Genomic DNA, 19,669 nt, shown 5'->3' with positions numbered 1-19,669 from the left:
AAATGCACCCCCCCACAACGTATAAATATTCCCCTCATAAACCAAAGAAACAACTATGGAAAGCATAAAAACTGAGAAGAAAACCTGGATGCCAGATGCAAAGAGGGAGGAAATTGAAGCCTCTACTTCAATGCCAAAAGCAGAAGCTCAAACGACCGTGTCATAAAATGAAATGAGAATCAACGTCTCTAGCTCGGAACCAGCTTTCTGGCTCTTCTTTTTGATCGGAAAAAGACTTTTGTATGCTCAAGTTATGGTCAAAAAACAAACTACTCCTCCAAAGAATGAGCTCTCTGGAAAATTACAGGCATTGAAAAAAATTTGACAGCCGTATGGCCCTCAAATGGCCGTCTACCAGAAAAAAGATCTGGTTGCCGGAAAAAAATCTGGTCATTGGGAAGATGACGTCAATCGACCAAAATATGATGTCAGCATTTGAAAATTCAGCCGGTCGGAATGATGATGTCAACCTGCTAGAAAATGATGTCACCTTGCTGCAAAATGACGTCACCGCCGGTGGCAGTGACAGGCCGGCAGTGGCGGTGTGTCGGCGGCGGCTGGGCACGGGCTGGGCCGTGGTGGTGCGCTGATGGAGGCGGGGCTCTAGCTTGATGCGAGTGGCCCGCCGGTAGTGTGCGGGTGGCGCGCTAGTGGCTGTCGGGTGGCGCCTGCATTAAAGCACTTTTAAAGTGTTTTTTTGATTTTTGAATCCGTATGGCCCCTGGGAGGCCAAATTTTTTTTTCAGAGGCTACTGTGGCCAAAATCGACAAATTTTATATGAATTTTGACTATACTGGCCTTCTGAGCGTGATGGAAGCGTCCTTTTTTGCTCAAAATGCTCCAAAAAAAGGCGCCTCCTCTAGATTGAATAGAAAAGGCTATGAAAAGATGGGTTTTCCGTCTTCGAATCATGGCTTCAAGATCTCCAAACCAGGCAGCAACAGGGAAGCTTTGATACCATGTAGAAGTTGAGAAAACCAACTTCACAGTTCGCGAAGAACACCTGCTTGCAAATAACCTGTTGCTGAAGGAAAACCAGAGAAGAAAAAAAGTGCAGCTTGGAAATCTCAACAGAGTGAGAGCAAAATGTATTCCAAGATAATGAAAAATAAATTACAAGCGTTCAACCTTAAAGGTGAATGAAACCCTAAAAGGGAAAAGAAACTAGGTTGTGCATTATAATTAATATAAAATATTAATTATATGCACCTAAGAGATAGCAAAGTAAACTAGAGTAATAAACAACTTAATTAATTAAATCAAGACGATCTAATTAATAAGCGTAAAAGAATAATTACTCTAACACAACCTAGCATGCTTCGAGTCTAAGTGTCTTCAAACTCTTGGCGATCACCTTTAGGAGGTCGAAGTTGACTGTGTACGATCCCACTAGCATCAACTTTAAACTTGTGAGGGATCAAGGTAGGATTAGTCTTGAGATCAAGCTCATGGAATATCGCCTTTGGAGGTTTGTCCTTGTGTAACATGAACCATGGTTCCCTTGCTTCCTAAAAAATAAAGGATTCCTTGATGATTTCTCCCTCAAATATCCCCTTAACTTGTTCAAATGCAATATCAAAATTTAGTAACAACCCAAACCGTTCTTCATCTTCAGCTTCAACTTCCATGAGATTATTGATCAAATCTTCTTTAGGAATATTTGTAATGTCTTCATTTTTAACATGTTCCTACAGTTGGCTAGGTCAGTTCACCATCGTGAGCATCGTGAGCTTACAGTGAGATTTGAGGGTCTCATTTGTGTGGTTATAGGCTTTCCAACAGCCTGTGGTGTGTTTGGCTCCATTTGAGGGACTTACTATTTATAGTAAGTCAATCTGTTGGTTTCAATGAGCTTAGTTGAGTTAGAGGGGTTGAAGGATGCTTTCAATTTTTATTTTGGGCTTCTAGTTTGAGCTCCAAGAATCTTGGAGGGAGTGTCTATTTATAGTAAGTCACCCTGTCAAGTTCATTTGTCATCTTTCATCATTAGGATCACTTTGGTGTTGTTAGGTTTCGATTCCGATGCTTCTTCAGCTGTTTTCGCATGACGGGTGAATTATTATTATTATTCATCTAAATATTTTGAGGTTGCTTTTTTTGTTGGTCACCTTAGTATTATAGCTCGTTGGAACCGGGACGAAAAGTTTTAAATCATGGGAACAAGAAACAATGGTCTCACGTGTCAGAATTTTAAGTTATGGTGGAAAATGTCATTTTTGGAGCCAAAAGCAATTAATAAATTTGTTTATAGTGACACTTTATTATATTTTAATGTTGTATGTGGGAAGCTTCCTAAGTGAAGCTCATTTGGGAAACTTTGTGCTATTTGGAGATTATAAATATGGGTCCGTTTGATGAGTAAAGCATCCGATTGAATATTATTTTTCTCTTCTTGTCTTTGTGACACTTTTGAAGTTCTGAATTTTTGTGCTCTTGCTGAAGTATAAGGGTTTGAGATCTACAGCTGAAGTATTGTAGATTCAATTTTGAGTTTTCATTCTAAGGATTGCATTTGCAATCCTGCTGAAATATACAATTGCCTTTTTCTCCTACTGTATTAACTGTTGCTAAGGAGAAGTTTAATTTTTTTTGCTGCTGGAGATTGTTTTGGAATTTGTGAAAGCATTCGTTGGAATTGTTATATCAAATTGTGTCTTGGTTAATTTGGAGTTGGTTGGGCACCGTTTATATCTGTTGTCGAGCGTCATTTTCTATTTGCACTTTGGGAGCAACATATCTGTAGTTGCATTTGTTTGTTGGAGAATTCTTTTGCTGCTGCTAGTCTTCATTTAAGAGGGTTTTCAAAGCATGTCTACATGTAAGTTCATGGACTATAACTTCTAATTTTTCTGGGTATTGTTGATTTAGGCAATAGTGGATTTTTCATCAACTGGGTTGTTGATATTTTGTGAAAATACTCAGTATCTAAATTGGTTTTAAAATCTGGAATTTTCAGCTGTATATTCCCTATGTAATTTCCAAATATTTGAGTTCAAATTATTAGTGCAATATCTTCTATTTTGCTTCTATATTGTTGTATCAAAAATTTGAAAGCATAAAAAACAAAAAAAGGAATTGATTCTTCATCAGAAATTGTTTGAGGGCCAACAAGGTTCATTACAGTGGTATCAAAGCTTGCTTGCAAAGCGTTTGACGAAATGTCAAACAATTGAATTATAAAAAAATTTGGTATTTGTTGAAGTTATAACCGGTTGGGGTTATTACAATATCTGGCGATTCCTCATATAGTATCTCATCAAGCATGGTGTTTTCAGAGTTGATAGAAAGATAATTGAACATGTCCATAAATTGTTCATTCAATTCCATCTCAAGTGGGAATTCCTCTAGAGGTCAAAGCCGATGGTGAATCATTCTACTTGCAGTAACTTGTCCATTTTAAGATGTAGTTGGCAACAAGTCCATTTGTATTTCCTTCCTAAGATCAATTAGCAACCCCCAAAAGAACATAGTAGAGATGATGTCTTTGAGTGCTTCATCAAACAACCCCTTACACTTGGACTCATCTATGATATCTTATGATTCCTTGTTTAAATGATCCGCCTAATTATCTTCTTGTTCAAGGATATTTGAAATTTCTCGCAATTCATTGTCAAGAGTTCAGCTTTTTAGCATAAGGGAAAGTTCACCAAGAATCACTTCTTCAAACTTGTGATAGTCTTCTAGCTCTTCATGATGTTGATCTTTGTTTGCTATGTTTCCTGTTCCTTGAATGAAATCTATTGCTTCCTTGATTTTCATATCCACTTTGTCTTTTTGTGATGAGATGTTTGAAAGTTGATCCTCCGCTTGTCTATAATGATCATTAAACTCAACCATGCTTCCTCGATGCAACTCATTTCCTTTTTCCTCCTTGGATTCTTAACTCGAAAGCTAGAATAAATGTTTGCCACCTCCCGTTGATACTTCCACACGAAGCCATTTGAAACTTGATTAACTCAATGGTGTCTTGTTAAGATTGGCAAGTAGATTCTGAATGTGAGAGGCTATGTGCCTTGCACCAAGCTTTCCCCACATCTACTTTTTGGTTTCCTATTGATATCTTCTTTGAACTAAAGGAACTCTTCTTGAGAATTAACAAATGCCATAGGCTAATAAATGTTTGAAAAAGAAGTTCTCCCTCGTAATGCCAATTCCAACCTCAAAAGGAATATCAAGCAATGCATTTCCTCACGATCTATGTTACAATGGATCCTATATTGTCTTGATGTTGCAAGTTGAGATTATCCACACAGATGCAAACATTTGCTCAAATTGAACCAAATTAAAAGAACATCGACCCAACTATCCATATTGAGAAAGATTTTTTGATTTTTCACCACCTTAAAAAACTTTCAGAGAGATCTTCTCATCCCAAATGTAACTTGAGAGCTCATACTTGTTGACAATTCCATGTATGAACTTTGTTTGTGCCCTCTTAGCGCTAGTTTATGTTGATGTAAGACTTGTTCCACTACAACATGCATAATTAAATTCCCAGTGTTTCAGAATGAACCGCCAAATATTCTATCCTCCTTTGGCCCATCAATGAAGCTTATAATAAATTCGGAGGGACCATACTAACGCTGAAGTATGCATAGAATTTTCACTAATTTGAACTTCACCTTGAGAGCTTTCTAAGAACTCAGAGAAATTGAGTGAGTAAAATGTTGTAACTAGAAGACTTAGGTATCCTAGACACACTGAAAGACTCCATTCCAAATTTAGTACAAATCCTTTTTGAAACACGAGTTATTAGGAACAATTTCCAATTCAAGGAATCCTCATAGAGAGATATCCAGGAATTATTCCGAACAAAACTATTAGGAGAATGCTAGAGTGTGCGTTAAGAATACATCACCTTGTCACAAATGGTATGCCTCTCCAACTTGACTAACTAAAGCAAGGAAACGTAAACTACAACAACTAAACCACCAAGCCACTAAATTGACCCTCCAAAGCAAACTAAACAACAATTGACCGATTGAACTTTGAATTTTTTTCACTTCCCCACTTTTATTATGTAAAATCAACAAATGAGGCAATTCATTAGAACCATGTTCAATCTAGATGCAAGTTGTCTTTCTTAAACCTCCATAATCAAAATAAAAAATCTCATCATTTTGACAATCAAATACTCAATGTTTCGGAATGAAACACCAAATACTCAATCCTATCTTGATATAAGGTCATCTCTCATGCTAAGCTTGCAATGTAAGATCATGAAATGTAATGTCCTTGTTATTAGGGCCATCTTGGGACAAATAATCTTTGCAAAAGAAATGTTAGAATTAAATAATAACAAGTCTAACTATAATATTCTACCCTCTATCCTAACTCCAAACCTTGAAGATGTCTCTAGATCAAGATCCCTACCCTTTTGAGTATCTTGAAGGTTCTGAATGATATTATATCTATCATAGAACTCAGTCATTTCACTGTCTTCTTTGGAGTGCTCCTCTAAGGTTCTTGGAAGGGACATTCCCTTTCCTAATCCTTATCACATATGCATATGTTGACTCATTAGAATATTTTGGCACTCGTCTACCCATTCATATAGGTTTATACTAATCTCTCGCACTGACACTAAGTCATTCATATAAGGATTGTACTGGTCTCTTGCACTAGCACTATGGTATTCCCTTTATCCCATCTTAGCCATTCATATAGAGATGACCCATAATTCTACATTGGCACACAACCATTCACATAGAGATGAGTGCATTCCCTACAGTGGCACTATGGGGGATCCTTTCATCCCATCTTAGCCATTCATATAGAGACGATCCCAAACTCTACATTGGCACGGAACCATTCATATAAAAATGAGTGCATTCCCTACATTGGCATTACAAGGATTCCCTTTATCTCATCTTTGCCATTGATATAGAGACAATACCAAACTCTACATTGGCACAAAACCATTTATATATAGGGATGAGTGCAGTCCCTATAGTGGCACTATGGGGATTTGATAATTACTTCTCCCATAAGGAACTATATCGATAGCTTATAGCATATTCATCACTCTTTATATTATCAATCTTTAAATATGATTCTTTGAATTAAAGTAATTTTCTAATATTTATAATAGCAAAACTTAAATATCTTCTGTAAATTTCTATATATGTGTATGCGTAATGTCCCCAATTTTTAGTAAAATGTTTTAATTAGGTTAATTAATTAAATGGTCCTAAAAATTAAATAATATCACGAGGACTTATTTAATTAATTAATTAAATTAATAAAGGGGCCCAAATTTTTAATTATCGTAGGTGTTTGCCATGTCGGCATTCTTTGTAAACCCTTGGGAGTTTTCTGGAAAGGGGTATTTATGTGTGGCATGTAGGAAGTTGTTAGTATGGGATTTGGATTATTTTATTGTATTGTGAATTCCTTTTGGAGTTCTATGTTCACCATTTTGGGAGTGGAAGATCTTCCCTATTTAGCTTTTTTTGGCTTTGGTGGGATTTAACCCTTATCCTATTTTGATTCTTTGTATTATTTTGCTTTGGACCTGGCACATTTGGAGTGTCATCTTTGTTGAGAATATATTTCTATGTTTTGATGAGAAATTGCATAAATCTCTCTCCTTGGTTTACACATCACTATTTGGCAAGTTTTCTCTAAATTAATGTATTTGCGTTGTAGAAGTTTGGCGACTATCTTTGGAATCTATTATGTGCGGATCTTCTAGATTGTGTTGTGGTGAATATCCCTGTTGGCAAATGATTGTTATATTTGGCATCTAGATAATATCTTAATGCACTTTTGTTTGGCATTTACAAGTTAATTGGCGTGTTTGGAGACATTGCATGATCACTATACTCCACACCTTAGGTGTTGGCATCCAGTCCCAACTGTGCAGTCAATATTCTTGCCGTACGTCTTTGCACCGAGATCCCCTTTAGACCGAGATTGCCTTTGGTTGAGGTCACCTTCACACCGAGATTGCCTTCGGACTAAGATCCACTTCATATCGCGATTGTCCTCACTTTACATGTGGCTCTTTTCTTATAAATCCAGTTTCCCCCCTTTTGTCTTATCGTAAGTGTTGGATTAAAGACGTATGAATTCCTTTCAATTGATGAGTGAATTATATATTCACCATTCTATAGTATACCAATGTGGGGCGAGGGAAAATAATAACGTAGATGGCTATTAAATTTGTATGTAATCCCTGATCCCCTTGTTTTCTTTTAATACTTGCCATTGTATAATCCTTTAACCTATCACCTAATGGTATGACGTTTTGCTAGCCGCTTAAGAATGTAGACATATATATAGTAACTTTTTTAGCAGTAACATATATAATATTTGATTAAGTACTATTCATTGATGCTATATTTATTGATATTATATACTATAGATTAGTATTCATTATTGTCCATGGATTAATATATTATATTGTAAACTGATTTGTACAATGGATTGATATTATATTTATGATCTATATTAGTTAATTAATATATTATCTATAATCTATAATGTATATATTTTAATTAGTTAATATATTAAGATCTATTAAAATTTATTGATTAAGTAAGGACTTGTGTATTTAGGGCAATATATAGACATGATATATAATTTAGGTACAAACAATACAAATATATATATATATATATATATATATATATATATATATATATATATATATATATATATATATATATATATATATATATATATATATATATATATATATATATATATATATTTGTATTGTTTGTACCTAAATTAGGGCTCATGACATGAAATGACTTCAAGGTTCCTTCAATTGGGGACACTCACTCAGTTCAAATATTGTGACTTGCTGGTAAACATTTAGGGTTCTAACGCTTTTCATTCAATTGATATCTACCATTTGCACTTCTAAAGAATTGGCTTCAAAATGTGCAATGAAAATATAGATTTTCTCTTTCTTCTTCCACTTCAACTTAAACATACTTCTACTTCTAACTATGAGTCCAAGGAATCATGGATGACTCAAACTATACTAGATGTAGTTTTATCAATGTTTCCACCCACCTAGTGCAAGATTCTAAGGAACACTCAAATCGTTTTCACATCAATATCTCCTCTCCAATCCCATCAAATGGATGCAAACTAAAGTATTAACTGCAATTGAAGTTAAATTGCATTCAATCATCAACTTACCACACAAGGCACACTTACAATTAGCAAGAGGCTTGTGGCCTAGATTTGTCGAGTTAATCAAGCAAATATCCACAATTACTTTCATTCAACTAACTACTTCAACATGAAATAAGATCCTAATCTAAGTGAGAAATGCAAAGAACCACACAATACTCCAAAATGATCCTATATATCCACCATGAAGACTAACAATAAATAAAGAATGATTTTGGTAGTACTTTGGCAACAATTCTCTAACATAACTGTCCTATTCTACTCTAAAACTAATTATTTACAACTAAAGAGACCTTGGCCTTTTATAGTATTCCCCAATATGATGGGTGGCCAAGATTTATTTGAAATCAAGGACCAAGATTAATCCACATAAGCCCTAATTAGGGTTTCCATAGCCAAAGCTACAAATATTAAATGCTCACCCAATTACAATTAAGCACCACCATGTGGGACAATAGAAAAGTTACGTTCCTTTTTAAGGGCCAATGAGAAAACTCAAATCCACAACTGGATGTGTTGCAGCAACAAATGGGTCAATCAAATAATTACAATATTTTGCAGACAAAGCCATCATTTATTGAACTAATAAGATGAGGCCAGTTGTATTTATACCAAGCCATCTTTGATAATATTATTTCTTAAACCCCTCACTTTCGATAATAGGGTGAATTTCTTCCATTAGGGCACTTGGCACATTGTCATTGGTCGAGGATATTGATGCCACCTCACCATCCTTATCTTGTAAGGCAAACATCCATTCTACTTTGGTCATTGATTGTATTAGGGTCAACGTTTTTTCCTGAGACAAAGTCTGTAAACTCTCTTCTAACATTTGATGCCACCTTAGGATCACTAAAGAGACTACTAAATGCCTTCTTATACCCACTTGCAACCTCAGGTACTCTGTATGGTGCCACTCTACCAGGAATGGAAAGTATCTCACCACTATAATACCTTGGAGAAAGTGCATATGCAAGGAGGTGTAAAGGTGTAGTCATCTTATTCTAGCGATGTAGAACAATTTTTGCTACCTTTTTTTAGAAGGTTTCTTCAGGATCCTGGTCTCTCCTCTGAATGACCTAGGATGTCAAATGATGTTCATTTAAGATATCTTGATGTAGTGTTAATTAAAAAAAAATAAAAAATCTCTCAATAAACATGGATAAAGTGTTGTATAAAAATTTGAACTTACCATTTTCACTCTCTAGCATGGATTCCATGGCATCATATATGTCCCACAAACAAGGCTCATCAGTGTTGACAAACTAAAGCATAGACATGATGGGCTCGGTGAATTCTAATACATATTCCACCCATTTCCAAAAATCATCACTCAAGATCATATCCTTTACATTTATAGCCCGTGTTGTATTAGATTGCTTCCATCCACCCCATTGGTTGCTAATAACCATTTTGGACAATGCTTCTTTCACCCTCACAAGTTGTCTAAGGACGATTGTGTGTGAAGCAACTCTTGTTTCAGCAGCCTATTACCATGTTAATTCAAATTGTAAGTTAATAACACATTTCAAATATATAAACAACACAAAAAACATTTTATTCACTATGATAAACGAAACTAAATAAAGTTAAAAATTTACCTTCAATAATTCCAAGAGGGAGAAAGTCTTCAAACTTTCTTGTGACATGTTGGTTTGTCGCAAACATTTGGATCTCCTCACCCTCCTCATACACTTTTTTCACCTATTCAATTTGGGTGCTAATTGCTTTCATCACCAAGTTCAAGGCGTGGATGGTGCATGGTGTTGAAAATATATGATCATATCGTGCTTCTATCAAAGCACCTACAGCCCTACAAAGTTTAGCATTGTCCGTTATTACTTGGACAACATTGACAACTCCCATGAACTCTATGGATTCAATGAGAAGCCGGGCAAATCTGCATCCTTTGCCTACCTTCACAATCAACCTCCCTAAAAAACACTGCCCCCTTAGGGCAAACAACAATCACATTTATTAATGGACGGTTTTTGAAATCTTTCCATCCATTAGAAACAATACTCACCCCCGTTTGGATCCAAGAATCTCTTATTGGTTTGAGGAGGGTTTCTACATTCTCTCTCTCATTATGCAATATGGTGGTCTCAACTTTTCATATCCAAGGCCTCGTTAACCACGAGGGTCTTCATTTATGGCTTCCACAATCTCTCTCGAATAAGGTGATCTCACTAGATTGAATGGAACACCATTTGTAAAGAGGCAATGCCCAACCTTTATGTCAACAATTTCTCTCAATTCATTTTGAAATGCCCTATCTAATGGACCTCTCTTGTGGTATGGGAGTGTTTCTATTTCTTCTTCATCCGTAGAAGGGCTAGTTAGGAAGGGATGTTGTCTAGTAGTTGTTTGAGAAGGTGGTGTTAGTGGTTTGTGGTTTGTTCTTTCTTCTTGTCCCCTTTGACACTAACGTATCAGCCTCTTGTTGTTCTTTTTACATGCTTGCTATTTGAGAAGCTGACTACCCCTTCCTACCTCCAGTTAGGGGCCCCTCACACATGCCAATCCGCTGACCTACAAGGCCTATCAAATGACGTTTAACTCGGTAATATGAGCTTCTATATTGGGTTTGGCAAAAATCGCATTTTTATATATACCCTCCCCCTCCAACTCATTGTTCAATTCTTGTTATTCACTTCCACAGGAGAATTTTTATAAATTTTAAATCTTTGGGACCCCTCCCCACCCATTGAACTTTGACTACTCATTCTTGTAATCTATAACAAAAATAAAAAATAAAATCAAAACTTATACAAAAACTTGATAAATTTTTAGACTCAGTAATATGAGCTTCTATACTAGGTTTGGCAAAAATCTCATTTCCATACATACCCTTTCCCTCAAACACATTGTTCAATTCTTGTTATTCACTTCCGCAAAGGAGAATTTTTATAAATTTTAAATCTTTGGGATCCCTCCCCACCCACTAAACTTTGACTACTCATTCTTGTAATCTATAACAAAAAAGAATAAAAAATCAAAACTTATACAAAAACTTGATAAATTTTAGAACAATAGAAAAACTAAAAACAAACTATCAAAGAAGCAAAGGGAAGGATCAAATGCATACTTGGAACACTCAACATTGATTATTGGAAGGATTTTGTGAGTCCACAAACAATCTTTACAACCTTCTCTTCAAACTTGCAAAATGGCCACACCAAAATGAGAGAGCAAAATGATAAAGCAAATGAGAGATTAGATCAATGAAAAGTTTCTTAGTAGTCTTCTTTTAGGGTTGCTAACGAAAAACATTAAAAATTGATTGTTTTATGTTTTTAACTTCACCTTTTTGGCCCCACGGTCCGCGTGGGTCGCCCGGGTCCCCCTGGATTCGCTCAGGTCTGTGGTGGGTCCAAGTAGGGAACTTGCCCAGAACCGCAATGGACCCGGGCTCGAATCCAGATCCAGATGAATCCGGACCTGGACCCGCAACGAACTTGGGCTTGAATCCGGATTTGGATGAATCTGGACCCGAACATGATCTCCAAGGTCTAAATTTGGCTTCCTAGGTAATAGTAAGTCCCTCAAAATAGAGTCAAAACTCACCATAGGCCATCGGGAAGCCTAATAACTCCATAATTGACACCCTCAAATCCTACTGTCAGCTTACGAGGGTCACGACGATGAACTGACCAAGCCAACTATAGAATTCTGTTAGAAATGGGGACATTGCATATTTAGTTTAGCACATTTTGGGGATTCTAATTCTTCTTCAGTTTGGTCCACTCTCACCTCTAATATCATCTTGATTGGCCATATGGACTAATTCTTCCGTAAGGTTGTCCATGGAGTAGTTTTCCTCTCCCAACTTGAGAAGCTATTCACCAAGAGCAATTTCTATTAATTAATTTCCTCATCTTCCATTATTTCTTCAGTAAAAGTATTGATGAGATCATTTGTTAAGTTTTCATAGAAGGCTTCTATGTTCTTCCTATGATGAGTGGGGGTACCTGCAAGAGTCCCACCCTTAGGAGTGTTTTCCTTATCAAATTCCCTTAAAGTTAGTAGAGGGTCCTAGAGGGGTGAGGACGATTCCTCTATTGAGGAGATGATCCATGTTGTTAATATCTCAATTCACAATTTTGGGAGAACATACTTCATTATTCATAGGGGGAGTAGATTGTAATACATTATTATTAAAAATATTGGATTTGGTGTTATCTCCTTCATTACGATAATCTCGCCTACCTCCAACCCTATATTAGGGGTTGGATTTGGAGTAGGTGGAGGTTCTGCCCTTGGAGGGGAATGAATCTTCTTTGTAATTGAAAATTCTGCACCTTTTTTGTTAAGCTTAATTGAGACATTATTGTTGATATCGAAAATCCCGAATAAATCTACACATAGGTCTAAGGTCTAGGTTTATGACACTTCCCACAAAGAGGGGGGATCCAAAATAAGTTTACTAGACATTTCTCCATGGAACAATTCGTGGTGGAGGTATTATATAGATTGGTTAGTTATCAATCTAATAGGGGCAAAAGTGGATTGGATCCATTCCATATTCACTAAAGTCTTAACATTAATAAAGGAGACATACTCCTCTAAACCCTTAAATTTACCTAGGATATTCTCGACTCTTTTTAGAGTCAGACTGTGAAGAAGCTCAACCAATAAAATTTTGATCAAAACTATTTTAGAACTTTAATATTATTGAAGCTTTTAGGATCAAAATTAGAGTCCATTCTAAAAACTTAAGTTGATAAGCCTCAAAGAAGATAGGGTTTCCAAGTAAAAGTTTGCTCCGAAGATCAACAAAAAAAAAATGTCACCAAAGGAGTCTGTAAGCCATTTCCAAATTTGTGCACTAGAGGAAACATGGCCACACCATTTGGAAATAAGGCTGTTGAATTTGCAATAATCCCAATGCCCTTGTGTGTAAATATTATTAATAATTAGGGTTTGCATCGTTTCGATAGGTGAGAGTGGATGTCTTTTTAGAGCTAAAGAGGGAATAGCCTTTGGGGAGATCCTTGGTAACACCAAGGGTATAGGAAAAGTGGGAAGCCCATTATTTTTTTGCAAAATTGGGGGAGGAGGATAAGGGGGTTGACTAGACGGAGGATCGTGAGGGGGTGGTTTCCCCAAAGGAATTTAATTTGCTTCCATTACTAAAGGCAAAATAGAGATTGATATAATCCACATTTTTCCCTCAAATTATGGGGGGTTCCTCTTGCTTCCTTCGACTTTGCGCCAACTTGAAACCTCATATTTACCATCGCGAAGATGAGAATTTGATGAATAGTTAATATTCCTGTGTTTTGAGCCCATAGTATCTTCCATCGATTCAAATTGCATGTTAGGGCATCCCTTCAACGATATTTTATTTGTATCCTAAACAAAGTTCCTATCATCCTCCAGAGGAGCGGAAGAGTTTTTTGTTGGGAGAGTGTCCGACATCGGCTTGGCCATGCCTTTAAAGCTTCTGAGAAGGAATGCTTGTTTGCAGTCGCGACTTTCCTAGCCCTAAAAATAGAGTTTGTTCAAAGCAATTTTTTGCAATTTGCCGAACCTTTCAATCTTTTTTAATTATCAAAAACTTGTTATTTTAACTTCCCCTCCAAAAAAAAAAATTGATTAGGTATTGCAAATTGAAATCTCACCTCTTATCTTCAAATCGATTTGCAACCAATAATAATCAGCATCACTTAAGTAAACTATTATTTTTCTTATTTAAAGTCGATGCTAACTATTTAAATTAAAATACTCCTTTAAAGAATTAATTTGAATTGACTCCCCTTGTATTAAGGCAAATCGAAATGGCTTGAGGTTGTGTTGAGTTTTGTGCACGATTATAGCAATTAAATTTCAATTAGAGATTTCAGGTCGAGTTTAGTTTCCAATATTTAGTTGCTAGGGTCGGATTTGGGTTTGAGCGCCTTGATTTAGAGGCCTTAGGAGGCCACACACACTTCATTAAATGAGGCCCAAATTAAGTTTGCCCCCATCCCAAGCCCTTATGCTATTCTGCGAGGTTGTTTTGCCAAAATTTTGGGCCCAATGCCATTTAAAAAGGCCACTCACATTTGCAATGAACTTCTTGGTTGGCTTGAGTGCCTTGATTTAGAGGCCTTATGAGGCCACACACTCCATTAAATGGGGTCCAAATCAGGTCTGACCCCATCCCAAACCCTTACACTATTTTGTGAGGTTGTTTTGCCTAAAAGTTTGGGCCCAATGTCATTTAAAAAGGCCACTCACATTTGCAATGAACTTCTTGGCTGAACTTCCCATTTCAAGGTTCAAGTCTCATTGTTCTAAGCTTGGGTTGCAACTGCAAGGCTTGAGATGGAATGCTGCTTCCTACACTTGACTTGAGACGAGACAAAATTTAATGGGGAATGAAGGAGAGGCCCAATTCAAGATGAGACAAGATTTGAGGGGAACGAATGAGAAGATCAACTCAAAGATGAGACAAGATGGGAACAAAGACAAGTCTCAACTCAAAGATGGGGCACGATGGGAACAAGGAAAAGTCTTGACTCCAGATTTGAGACAAGATTTGAATGAAGGCATGTCTCAGCTTCAAGATTTATACTCAGCTAAATTTTAGTTCTTCCTAGCCCAATTTCTATTTTGTTCCATCTCCTAGACTTAGCCAAATTCTGTAACTTTTGTCTCCAGATTTCCCAAATTTGACATAGTCAAATATTTCCACTTTGCTTAATTTTCCCATTTTGACACTCTAAGGAGGCTTCCTACATCTTCGGTTGTTTCCAAACCCACACCACTACCTAGACCTCCTGACAAAAAGAGGGGGTCCTCATTTGCAATGAGGCGATGGTGTGAAAACCTGAAAACACCACCTTATTAATATCATAGAAGCCTTCAGTGGGAGAGAGTTTGAGGACTCTTTGAGAGATGGAGATAGGGAAACTTAGAGAGCAATCTTCGAGGTATTGAAGAATTGTTACCAAAGACTAGGGAATTGAGCCAAAAGCTCAATGATAAAGGTTGGAGTAGGAAAAACGTAATTGGAAGGTGGAACAAGTATGAAATGCTAGAGTTGCAAGAAGAGTAGAGGATTCTCACACACCTGAGGATGTTGGAGTATTAGAATGTCTGAATTAGAGCCTCCCAAAAAGTAGGCTAAAATATAAAATTTGCATGAAGGTAAAACCATTGTTATAGGTGATAGATTAGAATATCTAGTAAAACATTGTAAGACTTATGAAAACATTTGGGTAGCAAATGGCTGTAATGGCAAAGAATATTGGCCATTGTCCTTTCCAGTCACCTTGAGAGGTGTAGCTAATGTGGTACATGAAGGTTGAACTAGCTTCTTGAATACATGAGAGAAATTATAGAAGGCCTCAGAAGAGGAATTCATGATCCTTTGTGATAACAAGGAAAGTGTAGTAGAAATCTACAACAAGAGGCAAGGAAAGCATAAAAAGTATAAGAGGTTACAATTGTAGGGTGCATAAAAATGTAAGAGTGAGCAATTAGAGGCTCAATGAATTACACATAAAGGTGGATAAGTAATCAGTAGATGGCTTAAAGAAAAGATGGTTCATTGAAAGCCTTCTTAAGGAAAAAAATTAATGTTGTTCTACCATCACACACAAAGGTGGATGATATAGTAGTGAGCATAGATTATGAGGATGAGATGTCACAATTGGAAAGAAGAATAGATGAAGATGATGACTTGAATGGAAGTAGTAATATTTTGGAATTTTACATGTATTGTGGAGTGATATTGTGGCTTTTTGGAAAACTCGTGAATTATATGTGGAATTTTGAATAGCCTATGTATAATTTGCCTGTGAATCTGGTTCTGACTTTGCATTGACCAGATTTGAAAAATAGCCATGCCATTCCCAATCGGCACATTTTTTGGGATCCAGACGGTGCTTAACTGCATTTACTTAAATTTTGCTACTATGGCCTTGCTTGTTAGATATAGTGAAATTGGCATGTTTCTGCCATTGTTTTCCAGAAATATTTTAGGAGTTTCCCAATTCATCTCTAAGATCCATGGATTTGTCTTTGAAGATGAGCTCTCTGGGATTTTGACAATTTTAGTTTTGTTAAGAATGCTAATTTATATTTGCTACCAAACGCAATTGGAGGACTCTTTCTAGGTATTAAATGATAAGATGACTTGTATTCTTTGGTAGTATATTTTATTTGCCACTTCTTACCATCTCTCTTAATGTGTTACCTTCACTGTACTAGATTGCTTTCATCACATAGGACTATATATCGTATTTGTGATTTCTTAATGAAGCACTTGTTCTGATTTCTATTTATAAAGATTTTTTGAAGTCAGGTTAATCATCATGCTTCTCAATATTCATTTTCTTTCTGCCATTTGGTTAGCAGTTGATTTGTTTTAAAAATGATTACTGGTGCCTTAAGCAGTGCATGTTGGTCTCTGTTTATTAATAAAATTATTTTACTTTCACAGCCTAGTTCATGCTTATGCCGTTGCCAGAGACATGCGTGGTTACCATCTCTCTTAATGTGTTACCTTCACTGTACTAGATTGCTTTCATCACATAGAACTATATATCGTATTTGTGATTTCTTAATGAAGCACTTGTTCTTACTTCTATTTATAAAGCTTTTTTGAAGGCAGGTTAATCATCATGCTTCCCAATATTCATTTTCTTTCTGCCATTTGGTTAGCAGTTGATTTTATTTAAAAATGATTACTGGAGCCTTAAGCAGTGCATGTTGGTCTCTGTTTATTAATAAAATTATTTTACTTTCACAGCCTAGTTCATGCTTATGCCGTTGCCAGAGACATGCGTGGAGCAGTTTCTTGTGTAGAAGAAATGGAGGCAGAGGGTGTTGAACTCAACCTGGCTATATTTAGCATTCTTATCTCAGGCTATGCAAAAATTGGAGATCCCAAGTAAGAATATGAATTGCCTTCCAAAAGAAAAAGCAATATGTTTTTCTTTGTAGACTATATTATTTTCATATAATTTACATGTTTCAGCATTTGAAATTGATCATGCATAAGATTTGAAAATTCTTTTACACTGATTTTTCTTTTCTTTTATGTATAATGTGAGAGACGTATGTTTTCTTCCATTTTTTTAATTGTAAGCACATGATAGTGTACACCATAGGATGACATTAGCCAATCCTCTGATGAATTTGACTTTTTCTGGATCTGTATGTCTACCATTGAGACCAATGACACTTCTGTATGGTCTCTTCATACAATGAATTTATCATAGGCACTTCTTCATAGCCTCTTCATACTTTCCCATCAGTGTCTTTGAGCTCCTCAATAGGTGAGAGAGAGATTACAGGAACAAATCAGAATATATCAAGCCTGCAGTTGTAAAGCTGGAGTGGAACAAATTACTCTACATCTCTGTATTAAAGTTGCAAAGAATGAAGTAATGGCAATTGACAGTGTAATGCCCTTTGCTAGGACTGGACTGAATTTGCCCTAAAATTCCCAACTAGGATTTGGTTTGCATCTGGGCATGGCAATCTCTAATGTTTGTTGTCGTAAGGCACTCGACAACAATCTGCGAAGGGAATAATTTGTTATTTTATCTTCAAATCCACATCTTCATAGCCGATTGGCATGGAATTTAAAAATGACTGTGAAATGGCATGTGAATGTTGCACCATATAGTGATCTGCTGGTATGATTAATTAACATCATAATCGGTTTTCATAAAGTGACAGCATAATGTGATCCAGTACTAATCGCATGAAGATGGTAAATGATAAAGTGCTGATAATCACCAATGCTGTATACGTCTATTACTCATAAAAATTGCTACGATTATTATGAGTAATCATGATTTACTCATATTATCCTGATAGCTAAAGTTAAAATTATGTGAATTTATACGTTATCATAATATCCTAATAGTTAATGTTAATACTATGTGAATTTATAATGATTATTAATTCATATTTTTGTACAACCCAATGTTAAAAGACTCAAACTTGCCTCAGACTCGAAAAGTTGTCTTCTGACTTGGAGTTGGACTTGATAAATCGAAAAACTGAAGAAATTCAATTTTTTTTAAGGAACTAAAACTTTTTTCATGGACCATTTAATAAATTAATATTAAAGAGAATAATTGAGATAAATAGAAGCTACTTTGCATGCATACACAAGTTTACATTGATCACATAAGTATAAAAACAAGTTTATGAAGGAAATAAGTTAAACTAACACACATATTAGAAATATAAACAATGTCGCTGTGAAATGTCTACAATATTCATAGAATATGAAATCCATGGAATTGAAAGTTCAAAACATATCTCAAAATAAAAGCTAGAGCCTAGGAGACTGTGGTTCAGTGTATATCAGTGACTAGTTGATTAGACAAATTTCCCAATGTTGAAGATTGTAGCTCGATAGAAATCTGATGGGCAATAATTCTTGCTTGATTGATACTCAACATTCAGTTCTGTGGCTTCCTGCTCGACGCCTCTGTCTAGATTTTGATTATTGCATAAAGAAGGTGCTTCTATTTAATTATTATGGCTTGTCTTATACTCTCTGAGTTATCAGATGACTTATGACTCATTTGTTGAGTCATCTATGACAACCTATGTGGCATATGATGTCATTGATTACAGCTTGTTACATTAGTTGTTGCTATCAGGAGACTTGTTCATCGTTGGCAGTGTCGTGGGGTTTTTTAATTGGACTGTATATTTATGAGTTCCACTCAAGTATGAAAGTCGTCGCCATTCTTGGAAAAAACTCACATCTACCGAAGACAATTATTCTCGAGACTTATGATTTTGTAATGTCTCCTAGGTAATTCTACTGAGTGCATGGAAGTTGACTTTTCTTTGTTGTTATTCTGGTCTCTCTCTTACTGTACTCCTTGATTCGCTTGGGAGCTTCCTTATTATTCATCATATTTGCCTTTGTTCATTTGTTGTATGCATCGGTGATTAGGCACCTCTCTTTTATTGGGCTTACTATCTGTTACCATTGTGTATATATGACAAGGCATCATACATAGACAATATTTCTATGTTGATGCATGATGTGTTGTATTTGACAATTTATGAGGTGTCACCAAGTCTATGTGGATATTGTTAGTAATGACTGCCATTTGAACCTCTACAAGAGCCTCATTAGTTACTTTGTGAAGGACAATTGATTCCAGTGGTAGAGAATTAAAAAACAATCACTCGCGACATGTTTTCTTCTTCTTGAGAGTAAAGATTGTATCCTTATGTATTCCTACAAAGGGAATTTGGATGAAGATATATTGCTGGTGTGTTGGTGATTTCTATGTGACCATATGCTAAGTGATTAGTAGATGTATGAGGTCACTATTGAGTGCAATGAGTATTATCGTAAAAGGTTGTTATGTCTATTAGTGTGCTTTTAGAGCTTCATTGTTTTTTGTGTTTGATCTGTATGTGATCATGTTTGGGTGGAAATGTGAATCAAGGAAAGTAAATCTAAGCTCATCACATAATTAAACACATCCGAAAGGGGGAGTCAAGGAAATTGATCCTTTCAATCCCAATTCTTAAATAAATAGATCTAGA

General features: G+C 35.9%; 1 protein-coding gene across 8 annotated transcripts in view; it reads left to right on the top strand.

Annotated features, from left to right (window-relative positions):
* LOC149552070 (pentatricopeptide (PPR) repeat-containing protein) overlaps nt 1-19,669 on the top strand; it is a 305,115-nt gene that overhangs the window by 83,180 nt on the left and 202,266 nt on the right. For all 8 annotated transcript variants that reach the window (XM_089787540.1, XM_089787542.1, XM_089787541.1 and 5 more), the window contains one exon: nt 16,890-17,030. In XM_089787540.1, the coding sequence (XP_089643666.1) occupies nt 16,890-17,030 (141 nt within the window). The remainder of the gene's footprint in view (nt 1-16,889; nt 17,031-19,669) is intronic.

The sequence above is a fragment of the Cupressus sempervirens genome, chromosome 6 (assembly GCF_028749045.1).
Source record: "Cupressus sempervirens isolate cs-2001-9-10 chromosome 6, ASM2874904v1, whole genome shotgun sequence".
NCBI lineage: Eukaryota > Viridiplantae > Streptophyta > Pinopsida > Cupressales > Cupressaceae > Cupressus > Cupressus sempervirens.
Note: the sequence above shows the minus strand (reverse complement) of the source record. Positions and strands in the feature narration are given on the sequence as shown.